This window comes from Eriocheir sinensis, chromosome 3, assembly GCF_024679095.1.
Source record: "Eriocheir sinensis breed Jianghai 21 chromosome 3, ASM2467909v1, whole genome shotgun sequence".
NCBI lineage: Eukaryota > Metazoa > Arthropoda > Malacostraca > Decapoda > Varunidae > Eriocheir > Eriocheir sinensis.
This window is the reverse complement of record NC_066511.1, coordinates 14227779-14245568: the sequence shown is the minus strand read 5'-3', so window position 1 is coordinate 14245568 and position 17790 is coordinate 14227779. Positions and strand designations below refer to the sequence as shown.

Below are 17790 nucleotides of genomic sequence, written 5' to 3'. Positions count from 1 at the left end.
CACATTGCCTTAAAATCTAGGGAATGCCTGATTGGAATTTCATAACTAAATTAATCCTAGCATTTCTTATGTCTTATCTTACCTGCTTTCTGTGGCCTTTTCTAAGTATGATTATTGAATTGCAACATTTACTGACAGTGTATATAGAAATTAGTAGTGGTGAACTTTATGCATGCCAGTGAAAAGGGTGCTATTACATTATGTAACAATTTTTGACATCCTAACAAAAAAGGATAGACTAGTTTGGTTTATCATCATTCTTAACATTGGCAGCTTTGTATGCCCAGGTAATAGCTGTTACTACCTCTACTTCTCTCCATGCTGTTTGTTTATATCTATTTATACAAGATTGTTACTAATCTGATTTCTTGGCCTATTGGTTGTCATTTGGGCATAACAGCTTGTATCAATTCTACATGCAGGTATTGAGTTATTCATTGCTCTAGCATATCTTCAGAACAAGTTTGATAACTTATTCCCTATAATTGTGACAGATTAGCTCAAAGAAAGATAAGTATAAGGTATGATCTCTTGGTACCTTGCATGCCTTGGCTAACAGATGGTGGAAGACAGCTTTCATATCTTTGCCTATAGGACACACTAACCTTACTCCCACCTCATGACACAATCTCAAAACAATTCAGTTCAACATCTTTATTGTCAAACCCCCCTCAACCTAATGCCCGATCTGTAACATTCCTATCTCTGTTCACCACGTTCTTCTGTCTTGCTCAAGGAGTATAGAGAAAGAATCCTTAATCGTACCCAAATTGCAGCTTCCCCTTCTCTAGTCCACCTTCCTTGCCATCCCTGTCCTCATGTTTTAGCAGAATCACCACACTTTTCCTTACGTAACTCAGGGGCGTATTTGGGATCTTGAAACATTGGGGCTCAAAATGCTGGGTGGTCGGAGGCGAGAGAAGCGCTGAGTTTTTAGGATAATCCTGAGGCCTCTGACATACATTAGGGCCAATTTATGTGTTATGGTATTTAGCAAAAACACTGAAAATATGGTAGGTGTGTCATGGTAAAACTTTCAAGGTCATTATCAAATTATGGTAAAACATAAGCACATTTAAGCGCTTAAGGCGGATGTATCCTACATATAAATGTACTGTACAGACAACTTCAAATTATAAATTATTCTTTCAGGTACGTTTACTGCAGAGAACAAATCACTAAAAATTGGTGAAAAGCAATTTGGCCATTTTTACAATGTACTGTTGTAAAATAAAGAACATCTGAGTAAGTGAGCATCAAGTAGGCTAATTAGCAAACAAACTACCATTTTTTCACAAATTCATCTTTTTTTTTTTTTTTTTTTTTTTTTTTTTACCAAGGAGATTGCAAACTACAACTCCGCACTCTTCAACTTAACTTTCTTGTTTTTTGGCCGGAAAAAAAATTGCCCGTGGCTGGAAATTAGACCGCCAACACGTTCAGTATAATACCCAATTTTTTTTTTTTTTTTTTTTTTTCAATAGGAAGATTAAGCAATTATTTTGTTAATAATATTAATATTAATGGTTTTTACTCCCGCCACGTCATCAGGTCCTGCAGGCTGCAAGTTTATTTAGGTTAAAGACTTATTAAAAGCTTCTTTTACTGTTATGCTTTTAACTTATTTTTATATCTTCGTTCGATCTCGCGTGATTGTCACGTAACTATATAAAACCCTTAACTATAACTATATAAACCACCTTCAGCCCCGTTGTTGGACCTCCTTGAAAAAAAATTGGGTATCTCTCTACCAGCCGTCTGGGGGGTTGCGCGGCATGCACCGCCCTCCTCCATTGGGGTATCTCCCCAACGAAAAAAAAAATATATATTATATATATATATATATATATATATATATATATATATATATATATATATATATATATATATATATATATATATATATATATATATATATATATATATATATATATATATATAAACCACAGGTTTTTGCTACAGCAAAATATCAATAAATTACCTCTTAAAATTTGTTAAAAAATAACTGGATCCTTTGGAAATCGGAAAAATTAAGGTCTCCCATTCCAGTTCGAACTGCTGTGTTGAAGCAATTTGTTTCACATTTCCCATCATTACAGTACCTATACATGACTACCATATTTCTTTTAAGGAGTTGGTATGCCTCGTGTGACAAAAACGTTTGACAACCACTCAGCTAGACTATGGCTACTTGCTAGCTGTCTAAAGAGCCCTCTGCTTCACCAACCTGAGCTAACAGGCAATATAAAGGCAGCGGCAGTAACAGCAACAGCAGGAAGTAACTCTTCCTCCGCCTGCTCTTGCCTTGCAGGCTGCAACTCATTGCCTTGGTCCCCTTTCTATTTGAAAAAAGCTGCATATATCAATAGCCTCAGACTCGGGTCTTATTCGCTACTACCAGTCAACAAGCGCTCTCGCTCACACGTGTGCGCGGGCCGGAATACTCACCTTGGCTGGCGCCTGGCACCACTGCTTGAACAATGGCCGACTGGTGAGTGGCCGTGAATACGTGATAGGAACGTACCAGGCCGACAGAGAGTTTTTCTGTCGGCCTGAGGAACGTGAACCGGACGGGAACAAACCGTATGATCTCCATATGAGATCTATGAAATATAATTTCTATTACTAAAAGCTTAACAATAATTAACATTTTGTATTGGCCTGGCTGGGGCTATTCTTAAAAAAAGACCCTCAGATCCGGAGCTATTCATAAAACATTCGAGGCTATAGCCCCGAAAGCCCAGGCCTAACTACGCCACTGACGTAACTTCTTACCTGGAACGAACTCATATTTTCCATTTAATTTGACCATCCTATTGTAGCTTACAATTCTCTATCATATCACCTCTCATATACCATCTACTCCTTCTACTACATCTATTCCTTCTATTCCCTCTTCCTCTAATCCCAGGTTCTACCCCATCTTAGTATAAAGCCTCATGACCTTTGAGCATATAATTTCCTTCTCATGAACTCGCTCACGCCATGGCTTTCTATATTAAAAAATGTCTGAATTTTAAGTCTGCGTAAATCGGTGTCACAAAATATCTAAAACAAAGTTAAATTAGAAGTCCCGCCTTCAGTTAATGTCTTCTCGTAACCAATATAGCTATCCTTCATTGTCTCAAAAAAGGTGCGTATGTATAGTTTTATCAAGCAGTTATTTTCTTAGCTCGAGGATGGTAACTGAACTGATTTATCTCTTCCGCCGTCAGATGTCACTCCTATAGACTTCTCCCCAACGTTACCAGCCTATTGTATCTAACCCATAATTAAGTATATAAAGAAAGGTCAATAGTTTACGGTTTTGACGCGACCTTTGATTGGATACCGTTAGTGGTATATTTTAGGGGGCCTAGAAGTGATAAATGCAATGTTATGGGTGCGAGAATCTGGTAATGCTGCTTCTCTCGTCTCGTTACTTTTTAGTCTGATTCAAGGCGAAGGTGAGTGAGGATCCTGCGCCTTGTGTTCTTTCAGTCTCCAACATTCTCAACACAACTCATTACTTGAAGTCCTTAGTACTTTAATCGCAAGCTTAGAGAGATCGTGAAACACTATCGTGGGTAGATTGGTTTGCTTTTGTTTTCAAATTGACTGATTCATTGATTGATTTGAAACGTGCATCAGCAGGTACTTGCATCATCCGTTTTATGTTCAGGTTGGATATAATTATGTCTTTTATGTGTGTTGTATTGAGACCTTCAAGTGACCACCTGGTTTGGTAGCAAGAACCTTTAGGTATGTAAGACTTGAACAATACTTTCTTACATACTCAAGGAACGGAAAAAGTAAGTATACCAGGGAGAAGTTTAGATTCGGAATTGGGGGGACGTTAAAACTGTTTTCCCGTGAGTGGTGGTTCATTATTAACAACCAAGGGGCTATCATTATCCTGTTCTTCATATAGTCTCACTCGAGTCAGCTCCTGGATCAGATCATTGTAGTTGCCCATGATGCCTATATGCCTACGTACTCGTGCAGGAAGTTCACATGCGCTGTCTATGATTTGGAAACCATATAGATAAAAATCGATGCATGAAAACCTGAACCGTCTACATACCTTCGTTTTACCTCCGAGATGGTTTCAAGGAGCACCCAACTTCAAGTGACCGGGTTAGGTTGTCGGGCTTGGGTATTATTTAGTTCAGGTTATATTGTTTGGTTAGTGTTCCTTAGTTCCGAAATTGGTCGTAACTTGGAAAAAAAAATGATAGAGGGGTAAGATCAGAGTCGTTCAAAACACTATCGACTCAACTGATATTCCAAATGAAAAAGCTACTGCGTTGGTATAACTATATTTTCCGGATTCTCTCTCTCTCTCTCTCTCTCTCTCTCTCTCTCTCTCTCTCTCTCTCTCTCTCTCTCTCTCTCTCTCTCTCTCTCTCTCTCTCTCTCTCTCTCTCTCTCTCTCTCTCTCTCTCTCTCTCTCTCTCTCTCTCTCTTTCGATGTAAACAATGAAACGACAAACTATTTTTTCGTGTTTATTTCATCGCCATAAAACATCAGAAAATGTCAACAAGTTAATTTACAAATTGCCAACGAGAGAGAGAGAGAGAGAGAGAGAGAGAGAGAATATGGAAAACAGGCCATTTATAACATTATGTGCGTGTATTGCAGTGTGTGTGTGTGTGTGTGTGTGTGTGTGTGTGTGTGTGTGTGTGTGTGTGTGTGTGTGTGTGTGTGTGTGTGTGTGTGTGGTAGCGGAAGACTCGTAACAATTGAATAACACAAGTAACCTTCACACAATCATACAAACACCACCTCGAACATAAATAAATTAGCACCTGTAGTACACCTGTGATTCAAGCAGTAACACCTCCTCCTATATCGATAAGTCACCGCTGTGTTACTCGGCGCATGCGACTCGGCTCATGGCAATATCTATATAGTAACGCATTAATAAAGAAAGCAGTGAAGAATGAGAGAGAGAGAGAGAGAGAGAGAGAGAGAGAGAGAGAGAGAGAGAGAGAGAGAGAGAGAGAGAGAGAGAGAGAGAATGATGAAACGACAGTAAACCGAGAAGGAAGAAGAGAGGGAAGCCAGACAATGAAGAAGGAAGTAAAGAATGAGAGAGAGAGAGAGAGAGAGAGAGAGAGAGAGAGAGAGAGAGAGAGAGAGAGAGAGAGAGTATCCTACATAGGAGAGATCGACTGCAAGTTTTTCTTCGTTTATTTTTCATTCTTTTTTTTTTCGTATACTCTTCCTTTTTTCTTCTTTTACTCCCTTGTCCTCTAACCTACTTTTCATGGATACTATTACAAGGTTTTCTTCATTTATTTTCTTCTTTATTCCTTTGCCTTCTTTTATTCGTATACTCTTTGGGATTAATTAAAACCGGAGTGTTATGAAGGTTATTGTGATTTCCGTCTATATATTACAACAAACAACTGTGTGTATATATATAAAAAAAGAGATGGATAAATAACAGTTCTGGACCAAGGCGTGTGATGTTTAAAATTGACTTCATGACATCACGCTCTCTTATTCTCTTCAGCTTCCGCATCATAGGAAATCGTAACCATGTAAATATACAATAACCTCACCCAATGTCACCACCACAAGCAGTCTACTTACGATACTTTCTTCCAGTTTCTTTTTTCTTTCTTTCACTATCACGGGCGAACACACACACACACACACACACACACACACACACACACACACACATCTATTCACCGAGACCACACCAGCCTTTTTCTTTTTTTCATTGTCTTTTCTTCTGCATTACCACCATCAGCTGCTAGGACTTCCACGCAACCGAACCGAACACGTCCTCCTGTCTTTAAAATCGTTCAGTAATCCCTTCAATATCAAGTTTAAGTTCATGTGTCGTCAAACCGAACCGAAGTAAAGGAACCTCGGCAAAAAGTAATCGTTCCATGGCCGTTAACATCGAGCTCTAGAGACCGCTGAGAGCCTTCTTAACCTCGGTAAACACGTCGTCGGGGGAGGCGAGGGCGACGATGGTGCTGCACTTGTCCTTGTAGTAATCGATGACGGGCTCGGAGTGCTTGTGGAAGGTCGCCAGGCGCTTCTTGATGGTCTCCTCGTTGTCGTCGACGCGGCCCGAGGTCTTGGCGCGGTTCAGGAGGCGCTCCACCATCACCTCGTCGGGCACCTCGAAGTACAGGACCTTGGTGCATGGCAAGATCTACGGCGAGGGATGGAGATGACCGCGTTAGAGTTTTAGAGGATTCGAAGGGACATAATTGTATCAGAAAACGCTAACTTTACATATATAAGTATTCTGTTGGCATCTACACTTTCTCTTTGTTGTTCCCGATCACTCGGACATGAGAGTATTCAAAATCGTTAAATCGTTATTGGACTAAGGTTATATAGAGCTATTTCATCGTAGTTTGACCTATGCACTGTGTACTATTACTTAATTTGTATTCACTAAACTATCTATATTTATTTATATTGTTCCCGGCCAGCCATCAGATATTTATAATTTAGCTTATGGGAAGAGCGTTGATCATATTACCGTCAGGAATTCCATTATAATACAGCTAGATAACTCCCCCCTCTACTCCCTCTCCCCCCACACACGTACCGACTTCTCGAACTGGACACCCTGGGCCTGTTCGCGCGGGTACCCGTCAATGAGGAAGCCCTTGGAGGTGGACACTCGCTTCAGCATCGCCTCCGCCAGCAGATCCAACACCACCTCCTGCAAGGGGCAACACGCATTAGTGAGAATAGCAGAAAATGTCGACTACATACATTACCTACTACTATTAACCATCATTCTTACCTCACCTTCACTGCTCTAACTATTGATGTTGAAGTTTGTGCTGCTTACGTTTCTTGTTTATTTTTCAAAGGATTAAATATATATATAAAAAAATTATGTTCCTTACCTATAAATCATCACAGCCTACGCTAACGTTGCCATTGCCTATATATAGTTTTTTTTTTCAAAAGATCAAGTAACTCAAAATTATGACTACGCCAACATTTATTATTTTCCCTGTAATAAGATACTTCAAGATTATAGCCTACGTATTTTTTCTAAGATCAAATATATCAAGATAGTGTCCCTTTCCTATAGATCATTAGTTTCATTACAGCCTACACTAACGTTTCTTTTTTCCTATGATCAGAGAGAGGCCTCAAGCTCACCCCGTCACCTCATACTTACGAGGGGCACCAGGTCGCCCTTCTCCATGATGGCGTTGAGGGCCTTGCCGCGCTCCGAGCCCGAGCTGACCTCATCTCGCAGCAGGTCGCCGGACGAGAGGTGAGTGTAGCCGTACTGCTTCACGATCTTGTCACACTGCGTCCCCTTGCCGCAGCCCGGGCCGCCTGGGGGAAAGATAGACGTCGGAGATGGATTAATGGATAGATAGAATGATAGATAAATAGGTAGACAAACGGATAGACAGATAGTCATTCAAATCCTTAACTAATTCCTCCTGTTATGTCCGTGTTAAACATCCTCCATAATTCCTTTCCCGTGTCACTCCCTCCTCCTCTTTTAGTCATCCTTTTCCTCTTACTTATTCCACCTTCTTTTACTTAATCTTCCTTTTCTTTAGTCAGTCTTTTCCTTACCTCGGTCATCCTTACTTAGCCATCTTTACTAATTCTCCTTCTCCTCTTACTTAATCCTCTTTCTCCTACTTCGTCATCCTTCTCCTTGTTTACTTTATCATCCTTCTCCTTCTTAGTCCTCCTTCTCCTTCTACTCAGTCATGTTTCTCCTTCTCCTTCCTCCCCGTTGTTCCTCTCCAGCTGGTGTGATACAAGTGAACCCCCGTTAGCAGTCAGCCCTTCGCCTCCTCCTTCCGGTCATCAATCCATTAAGCTATAACGCGCCGCTCCTTTATTCCCTCTTCCTGTCCGCGGTGGTGTTTGTCTGCCTGAGTGTGTGTGTGTGTGTGTGTTGGTATGATTTTATCTCTGTATGATGTTACCCGTGTGTCTGCTTGTCTTCGTTTGGATGTTTGCTTGTGTGTGTCTGTATGTATGTTTGTATGCGTTATGTTGGTCTGTATCTGTCTGTCTGTTGGTGTTTTTGTTATCTATCTGTGTCTGTTTGAGTATGTGTTTGTCTGTTTGTTTTTTTTTGTTTTTTTCATGTGCATCGGTCTATTGGTATGTTTTTGCGTGTCTCTGTCTGTCTGTGCATGTTTGTTTGTCTGTGTTTGTCTGTGTGTGTCTGTGTGTGTCTGCCTCACCCAAGACGAAGATGACGGGCAGCTTGGCTTCCCTCAAGGGGTTCAGGTCCAAGGGTTTCCTCTCGACGGCGGCCTGAAACACGGGACAACATTATTAATTATTTCTCGTTGGCTCTGAGTACAAAGTTTACCAAATACACTACTCTCTCTCTCCCTCTCTCTCTCTCTCTCTCTCTCTCTCTCTCTCTCTCTCTCTCTCTCTCTCTCTCTCTCTCTCTCTCTCTCTCTCTCTCTCTCTCTCTCTCTCTCTCTCTCTCATCAAGGTACGTAAGCGTATATAATCTTTTGCAAGCTCATCAAAGACTTCTTACGTCTCTCTCTCTCTCTCTCTCTCTCTCTCTCTCTCTCTCTCTCTCTCTCTCTCTCTCTCTCTCTCTCTCTCTCTCTCTCTCTCGCTCATCAGAGAGAGAGAGAGAGAGAGAGAGAGAGAGAGAGAGAGAGAGAGAGAGAGAGAGAGAGAGAGAGAGAGAGAGAGAGATTGATTGATTGATAGTTTATTGTTGCAGGTAAACAACAAGGGAGAAGGGAGGAACATGCCATCCCAACCCCCAGGCAGGACAGAAGAGAGAGAGAGAGAGAGATCTTGCAAGGCTTCCTATCACAAAAAACAAACAAAAAACTTCCGGATGCGCACCCACTAACATTTTTTTTGTAAAGGCAATAATTAGCGGGGTTTTTTTTCTCTTATTTTTTTGTCCTTGAGCTGCTTCCTTTACTGTAAAAAAAAAAAAAGCAACATTCCATTCGTGTCAGTGAATGTATGACTGTGCCTTACGGGCGTACGTGTTGCCAACTAAAAAAAAAATAATAATGTATGCACACGTCACTGTTGCCAACGCTAACTCACAAAAAATGAAGTAGAATGAATAGGTTAAGCTCCAGTAGTGTTTTTGCTCCTTAATACCTGCTGACATTCGATTTTTTTTTTTTTTTTTTTTTTTTTTTAGAAAGTTGGAGTCAAATTACCGCAAAATAAATATATATCGGCTTTTTTTCTTGTTGATTTTAGCACTACATATGTTTTGTCTTCATTTGTTGAGTGGATCGGAATAAAGTTGAATAAACAAAACTATTTCACATATAATCTACACGTATTAATTCTTAGGCCCTTTTATGAGTCCCAACGAAGGCTTCTCTCTCTCTCTCTCTCTCTCTCTCTCTCTCTCTCTCTCTCTCTCTCTCTCTCTCTCTCTCTCTCTCTCTCTCTCTCTCTCTGCGTTAACTCTAATGCAGTATATTAAGTATTTGTATTAATTTTGATGCATTCTCTCACATATATTTAGCGATGTCAGTTTTATTTCGTTTTTATATACATCGTCCCAGACTTTTTTTTTTATTCTTTCTCTTCTTTTTTCCATGTCAACTTAATGCAAGACTTTCTTTTTAGTAACTTTGGTATATAAATCGTCTCTTATCTTTGGTGGTGGAAAATTACAGACATTTTTTATTCTTTCTCTTCTTTTTTCCATGTCAACTCTAATGCAAGACTTTCTTTTTAGTAACTCTGGTATATAAATCGTCTCTAATCTTTGGTGGTGTGAGTTTGATTTTTTTTTTCAGTAATTTTCTTTATGGTAACTTTGATACGTACATCGTCTCGTACATTTTTCTTTTATTCCTTTTTTCCTTAATTTTTTTACGTTTTTCAGGTCAATTTTAATGCAATCTTTATTTTTTTTAATAACCGAGGAAAATTCATCGTCTCATATACATCCTCTTTCAATAACTTCCTTTTGTCTCTCTTTCAAGATGTTGGAGACGTCAGCGATGTAGAAAACGTCGTGTCCCCTACAGCACCGTCTCGTCCCTTGTTGGTAAATGCCATAATTCATAAACAGGGCGTCACCCAAGCACATACATTTAACAAGGCTTTCGTAGACGTTTCGAGCATCTCCATGTGGTTTTATGGCCCTGGTGGTAGTCTGACTCTTCTTCTGTACGATGAACCAAAGAAACATAAACTTGACAAGGCTTTCGTGGGCGATTTGAGCCTTTCTATGTGTACTTTTATGACCCTGGTGGTAGTCTGACTCTTCTTCTGTACGATGAACCAAAGAAACATATACTTGACAAGGCTTTCGTGGGCGATTTCAGCTTTTCTATATGTAGTTATATGACGCTGGTGGTAGTCTGACTCTTCTTCTGTACCATGAACCTAAGAAACATATACTTGACAAGGCTTTCGTGGACGATTTGAGCTTTTCTATATGTAGTTATATGACGCTGGTGGTAGTCTGACTCTTCTTCTGTACCATGAACCTAAGAAACATAAACTTGACAAGGCTTTCGTGGGCGATTTGAGCCTTTCTCTGTGTACTTTTATGACCCTGGTGGTAGTCTGACCCTTCTTCTGTACCACGAACCTAAAGGAACACTCATTAGAACCCGACTGATCTCCTTTTCGGCCTTTGAAAATTATAGATGCGAGAGGCAGAAGCGTCTGAGAATACCGTCCTAAGTCTTGGTGGGCAGTATTACGCATGAACGGGACTTCCTCTTGACAGGGAGTAGTCGCATGACAGACACCTTGGAGCTATAATGCCACGGCCCAACACAGTGTCTTCGTAACCGGCCGAACCAAACTATCCAATCCCATAGAATCCATAATGGTGAAGTTATCTACGTACCACCATAAACCTTCCTTATAGTTAACAGTAGATCGCATGCTTAGACAAACCTACACATGTAATCCAGTAGTGTAAGAAATGGAGAAAGAAGAGAAAGAGGAGGATAAAAGAAAGAGGAAGAAGGTAGAAGGAGGAGGAAGAAGAAGCAACTGGGTCTTTTAGTCTTCCTCTTCGTTCATGTAAAGAAGAGGAGGGAAGGAAAGGCAAGAGACGTGTGAGAAGGAGGAGGAGGAGAGAAAAGAGGAGGTTGAGGAGGAGGAGGAGGAGTTTATGTAAGGAGGAAAATGGGAAAGGGAAGGCGAGATGGCATGGAGGAGGAGGAGGAGGAGACAAAGGAGGAAAAGGGGGAGGAGGAGGAGTAGGAAACCGGGTCATTTACATCTTCGCCCACTTCCCTCTTTTATTATCATCTCCTTTCCCTCTTCCTCTTCCTTAAACGGGACTGAACGGAGCCGCTGCAGATGAAACTTAAGATTGTCGCCACGTCGCCAGCTATAAACTTTTATTTTCTTTCCTTCTTTCTTTCTTTCCTTTTACTTGTCTTTCATTCTTTCTTTCTCTCTCCCATTCTTTCTTCCTTTCCTTCCTTCTTTCTTTCTTCCATTCTTCCTTTATTTTTTTCTTCTTTCTTTTTTTTTAGTTTTTTGTTCTCTTTCTCTTACGTTTGTTATTTTTTTTTCTATTTAGCTCGTCTCTCTCTCTCTCTCTCTCTCTCTCTCTCTCTCTCTCTCCATTCACTTAAAACAAATAAAAGTCCTGGACCTGACAAAGTATATCCAACTCTGCTGAAAGAAACAAAGAGCGAAATACTCTCCTCCCTCACAACCGTATTCAATATGTCCTTGCGACAAGGCATCGTCCCTTCAGATTGGAAAAAGGCTAACGTGACACCGATTTTCAAGAAAGGAGACAAAAAAGTACCAGGTAATTACAGGCCCATTAGTCTAACTTCGGTTGTAGGTAAGCTACTTGAGGGCATAATTAGAGACAAAATTGTGAATTACCTTGAAAGCCACTCATTGATTGGGGACTCACAACATGGCTTCCGAAACAAAAGATCCTGCCTATCAAACCTATTAACCTTTTATAACGACCTCTTCACTGTTTATGACGTAACCAAATCACTGGACGTAGTCTATCTTGATTTCAAAGCGTTTGATAAAGTCCCGCATCATAAATTACTTTACAAATTAAAGCAAATAGGTATTGACGGTCAAGTAAACCAATGGATCGCGAATTGGTTGAGCAACAGACAACAAAGAGTAGTGATTGACGGATTTAACTCAGAGTGGGCGCCTGTCACTAGTGGCGTCCCTCAGGGCTCGGTCCTTGGCCCAGTGCTCTTCATTATTTACATCAACGACGTGGATGTTGGACTCAATAACCGCATTAGTAAATTTGCAGACGACACAAAGATTGGCAACTCGGTTCTCACTGACGAAGAGACAAAAAAAGCCTCAGAGGATTTGCACAAAATTTCAGCTTGGTCGGATAGATGGGAGATGCCTTAACGTAGAAGTGCCAGGTCCTTCAAGTTGGAACGAGGAATAAGAAGTTCGAATACGAAAATGCGCGGTTAAAAAAAAAAGCGTTCAAATGCGTCAAGGGGGGGGGGGTCGCGTCAAACCTCAAATTCTCACAGCAATGCATCGATGCAGCAAATAAAGCGACAGAATGTTGGGCTTCATTAAAAGAAACTTTGTATTCAGAATAAAAGATGTAACTCTCCTCTACAACAGTTTAGTCAGACCCCACTTGGAATATGCGGTACAGTTTGGTCTCCCCACCATGCAAAGGATATTGCTAAATTAGAAGGTGTTCAGCGTCGGGCAACGAAAATGATCCCTTCCTTGCGCAACAAATCCTACGAAGAAAGGCTTTCTACCCTTAACATGTTCTCTCTCTTGAGAAACGTCGCCTCCGAGGAAAACTGATCGAATGTTTTAAAATACTTAATGGTTTCACGAATGTAGACAGATCAACATTGTTTATGATCGATGACACTTTGCGCACGAGGAACAATGGCGTAAAACTCAGATGTAGACAAGTAAATTCAGACTGCACCAAATTTTTCTTCACCAACGTTGTAGTGCGAGAATGGAATAAGCTTCCACCGTCAGTGGTCCAGTGTAACACGATTGACTCCTTCAAAAATAAGCTCGACCGTCACTTCCTTCAACTTAATATCAACTAGAGTAGAAATGCAACGTTTTGGAGTCTTCTGATTAATGTAAAATCACTTAGGTTTAAGGACAGACCACCAAGTCTGGACCATGGGGTCTGTGTGGTCTGATTTTCTATGTAAATCTATGTAAATCTCTCTCTCTCTCTCTCTCTCTCTCTTCGTTATCATCTCCTTTAATACAAAATAATGCATCCAGACCACCAAGGAAGAGAGAGAGAGAGAGAGAGAGAGATTTACAAGGGTCCGGTGTTGTGTATATACTTGGACATTGCTCTCTCTCTCTCTCTCTCTCTCTCTCTCTCTCTCTCTCTCTCTCTCTCTCTCTCTCTCTCTCTCTTTCTCTCTTTTTTATCTTTTCGCTTTCTCCTTTGCCTTCTTTTCGCTTTCTTATTTCCACTCTTTCTCTCTTTCTCATTCTTTCTCTTTATTTCTCTGTTTCTCTTTCTTTCTCGCTTGCTAATTCCTTTTTAATCTCATCTAATTGGAGAGAGAGAGAGAGAGAGAGAGAGAGAGAGAGAGAGAGAGAGAGAGATGCAAAGCGTTCGTGATAAATGAAGAAAAAAAATATACGTCCGCCTACACACACACACACACACACACACACACACACACACACACACACACACACACACACACACACACACACACTCCTCCCCTTCCTTAATAATACTTTCATCCTTCCTTTCTCTCCCTCCCTTCCAGCATCCTCCCTCCCTCCTTCCCTTCCCTTCCCCCGTCCCTTTCGACCTTCATCCCTCCCTTGTATACCATTGCAACGACCTTTCTCACCCTCCTCCTCCTCCTCCTCCTTCTCCTCCTCCTCCTCCTCCACCGCCTTATCTATATATGTATCATGGTAATTGCAGGTACTATTCTTTCACTTGTTATTTCTTTTATCTGTACTATTTATTATCTTTTATCTTTTTGCATATCTTCAGGTTTTTTTTTTCGTTCGTTTATCTCTTCAGCCATCTGTTCCTTTTTCCCTGTTTTTCGACCTCTGTTTCTCCTCTTCTATTCCCCGAGTCATTTCTATTTGTTATTGTCATTATTTTTTACTCGTCAACACCTTTTCGTTCGTTTCCTCCTTCCTGTGTCCCTTCAATCCTCCCTTTCTGTTCTCCCTCCCTTCCCTTTCTCTCTCCCTTCCTCCCTTTACATTCTCCTCTCTTCCTTTCCCGTTTTCCTCCCTTCTCTCCCCGTTTTCTCTTTCTCCCATTCTCCTTTCTTCCCTTCCCATTTTCCCTTGCAACCTTCCCTTTCTCCCTCCCTTCCCATTCTCCTTCCTTCCATTCCCGTTCTCCCTTCCTTCCCATTTTCCTTGTCACTACACTCGCCGTCTCAAGGTCACGTTATACCATGCACTCTAGCTATGTCATCAGGTTCTCGGTTATGTCTCACTCGCTGCTTACACTCTCTCTCTCTCTCTCTCTCTCTCTCTCTCTCTCTCTCTCTCTCTCTCTCTCTCTCTCTCAATATTTCTTCATTCTCTTTTTAATAGTTTATGCGCGCAGTTCTTCCTCGTACGGCGTTCCACCTTCTCTTCGTTGAACTTTGTAACTATTCTACTTCTCTGCCACGTTCATTAACCCTAAATCTAAAATCTAATAGGATGTAAATATTTGTGGACTCCCCTGATGATAATGCCACTCATCAAGTATTCAAGTAAGTATTTCCCCTTCTTTCTGCCTTTGCGGTCTTCCTTTGAGACTAGATTTTTCTCCTCTCAAGTTGCAGCGTTATCGAAGTGACTATATTGTTTTCTCGTGCATCTCTCATCTTTGTAATAGAGGTTCCAATTATGATGTCTGTTTGAAGCGTCTAGCCTACACTGATGATTGATCGATGGTTTATTGTTGCAAGAGTACACAACAAAGGAGAAGAGAGAAACATGCCATCCCGACCCCCAGGCAAGAGGCTACATAGTGTGATTTGCAGTAATAGAAGAAACACGTGGACGCTGAATGGAGGCGTTTTCATTTCGTTCTGATGCAGTTACCTATTCGTAAAAATAAATATATAAATACTTAACTACTCATCCACCGTCCACTAACCTCCTCCTGCTCCTCTATAATAATAACAATAACAATAATAATAATAATAATAATAATAATAATAATAATAATAATAATAATAATAATAATAATACGAGTACAGTGTTCTATTCATGGCCATCTACATTGAAAATCGATTATCACTAAAGAATCATTAATAGTATGTGCATGATTTGCGTGTACGTGTGTGTGTGTGTGTGTGTGTGTGTGTGTGTGTGTGTGTGTGTAAACGTGCGAATGTGCATGTGTGCAATTCCATGTGAGTGTGTGTGTGTGTGTGTGTGTGTGTGTGTGTGTGTTCGTACATATTCGCACTTGCAGGTTATCCTCCCTTCGTGACGTAAACATATTAGTACACACACTCTCTCTCTCTCTCTCTCTCTCTCTCTCTCTCTCTCTCTCTCTCTCTCTCTCTCTCTCTCTCTCTGTGTGTGTGTGTGTGTGTGTGTGTGTGTGTGTCATAACAATCATGCAGTGCGGTACTTTCTGGGCCAAAATATCTCCCCTCCCCCCATCAAAACACGCCATTCCCCCCCTCCCTCCTCCCATTAAAACACTTATCAATGGAAGGTTAGTTCAAGGCCGCTAAACCATCCCTCGCTATCACCAAAACCACCACCACCACCCGCATTGCCCCGCTCCGCCCCGTCCTCCTCTTCCTCCTCCTCTTCCTCGTGCAACCTGCCTTCATAACACACACAGGCATGCTCCGTCAGACCTTATCAACATCCCTTTATTGTTAAACTGATAAATGTGAATAATGGCGGATGAATTTTGTTTTGATAAGGTATTCACGGTTATTATTATTATTTTTGTTGTTGTTATTATACGCAAATGGTGGGAGGTTTCATTCTCATAGTTTTGCCGGGGGTAAGAGAGAGAGTGAGAGAGAGAGAGAGTAAGCATCAGACGAGCATAGCAAAGAAAGGAAAGGGTACGACGAGCATAGCATATAGGAAGGGAAGGGACGTAAGCAACTTAATTGTCTTTTAATCAAGGATAATTGGAAGCTACACTTGCGTGGATTTTAATAAACGAGAGTTCCTCAAGGTCACGTTGCTAAATGATGCTGGTGATGATGATGATGACGGTGGTGATGGTGACGGTGGTGGATAGTAATTGGTTGTTTCCTCTGCTGCTTTCTTCTCCTTTTCTACCCTTCTTTCATTTTGCCTATCACGTTATTTCTATGGTGATAATAATAATAGTAAGAAGGAAAGAAGAACAAGAAGAAAAACAAGAAAAAGAGCAAGAACGAACAAGAATAAGAACAGGAAGAACAAGACGAAAGAGAACAAGAGGATGAAGAAGAACAAGACCAAAAACAAGAAGAACAAAACTAAGAATAAGCAGAACAAGAAGAAGCCGATGACAGAGAACAACAACAAAACCCACAAAAACGAAAACAGCAACAATGACAACAAGTTCTTCACCCACTGATCGAAAGGTCACGCGAAGGCCATAGTTCAAAGTCATCGATCAGGAGGTCAACTTAGTGCAGAGGAAATCAATGAGGACAAATAATAAAGGGTGTTGCAGCAGGAGGTTGTGAGGTTAGGCTAGGCTAGGTGACACGCTTCCACGCCCACCCCTCTCTCTCTCTCTCTCTCTCTCTCTCTCTCATCACATCTACTTTTCCTTCCTTCAGGCTCCCCCCCCTCTATCACCTCCCATGTCTTCCTTTCTCTTGTTCGTACTCTTTTTCCACCCTTTTGCTCTCTTTCTTCTCCACTTCAACCTCCTTTCCTCTCTCTCTCTCTCTCTCTCTCTCTCTCTCTCTCTCTCTCTCTCTCTCTCTCTCTCTCTCGTTCGCCCGTCTGCCCTTCCTGACTTTGGTGCCAAGATCGCGTGGTGGTGGCGGTGGTGGGTCCCTCCCTTCACCGACTCTGTATTTATCTCACCCCGGGAATATCTCCTTGACAACACCGGCCGGCTACAGGCACACTAACACTATGGGACCCAGGAAGATAGGGCAAAGACAAGGTTTTAGGGGTCGGGAGATCATTCGCAATATTGAAAGCCTCCTATACGATGCCTGATATAAAAGGTCATTTTATAATTACTACTTTCCCTACGGCGGTCTATGGGAGTCACGATACTTCTTCATTGCCTTATTAAACACCATAGCGTAATGATAATGAATGATGATGAAGAAGAAGAACGTAAAGGAGATGAAGGAGGAGGAGAAGGAGAAGAAGAGAAGGAAAAGGAGAAGGAAAAGGCGACGGAAAAGAAGGAGAAGGAGAAAGAAAAGGAAAAAGAAAAGGAGAAGGAGATGAAGAACACGAAGAACAAGATGAAGAGCAAAGATAACGAGAACAAAATCACCACCGATCGTCAATTTCACTGCACACTGCATTAAAATTTTGCTTTAACGTCCACGAAGGGAAAGTAAAGAGAGAGAGAGAGAGAGAGAGAGAGAGAGAGAGAGAGAGACTTACCATGGTGGAGGTGAGAAGACAGGTTGGGGAGCAGTCGATTGGTTGCGTCAGCCACGAGCTCTGTGAACAAACTGGCAAGGTAGGAAGAGAGAGAGGCAACCACGGTACTCTCTCTCTCTCTCTCTCTCTCTCTCTCTCTGGTTGGCGTTTCCTGGTGGAAGTTTCCTTTTTTTCCTACTTTGTTTTACCACCAAGAGTATTTATTTCCCTTTTGTTTCCGTCCCACGCTTTATTTTTTTAGTTTCCTTTCGTAAATACGTGTCTGAGTATGACACACACACACACACACACACACA

The 17790-nt window shown here is 41.3% G+C and overlaps 1 protein-coding gene across 1 annotated transcript; it reads right to left on the bottom strand.

Annotated features, from left to right (window-relative positions):
• Window positions 1-4472: 4472 nt before the first annotated feature.
• On the bottom strand, window positions 4473-17589 carry LOC127005428 (adenylate kinase isoenzyme 1-like). Its single transcript, XM_050874271.1, has 5 exons — window positions 17495-17589; window positions 8188-8260; window positions 7149-7312; window positions 6561-6677; window positions 4473-6155 (listed from the first exon to the last, which is right to left on the bottom strand). The coding sequence occupies exons 1-5, from the start codon at window positions 17495-17497 to the stop codon at window positions 5904-5906; spliced, it is 609 nt and encodes a 202-aa protein (XP_050730228.1). The 5' UTR covers window positions 17498-17589; the 3' UTR covers window positions 4473-5903.
• Between the last annotated feature and the right edge of the window lie 201 nt (window positions 17590-17790).

Coding starts and splice junctions, on each gene's coding strand:
- LOC127005428 (XM_050874271.1), bottom strand. Junction 7,313..8,187: donor GCCCGTCATCTTCGTCTTGG/GTGAGGCAGACA, acceptor TCTTTCCCCCAG/GCGGCCCGGGCTGCGGCAAG. Junction 6,678..7,148: donor AGGGCGACCTGGTGCCCCTC/GTAAGTATGAGG, acceptor TGCCCCTTGCAG/GAGGTGGTGTTGGATCTGCT.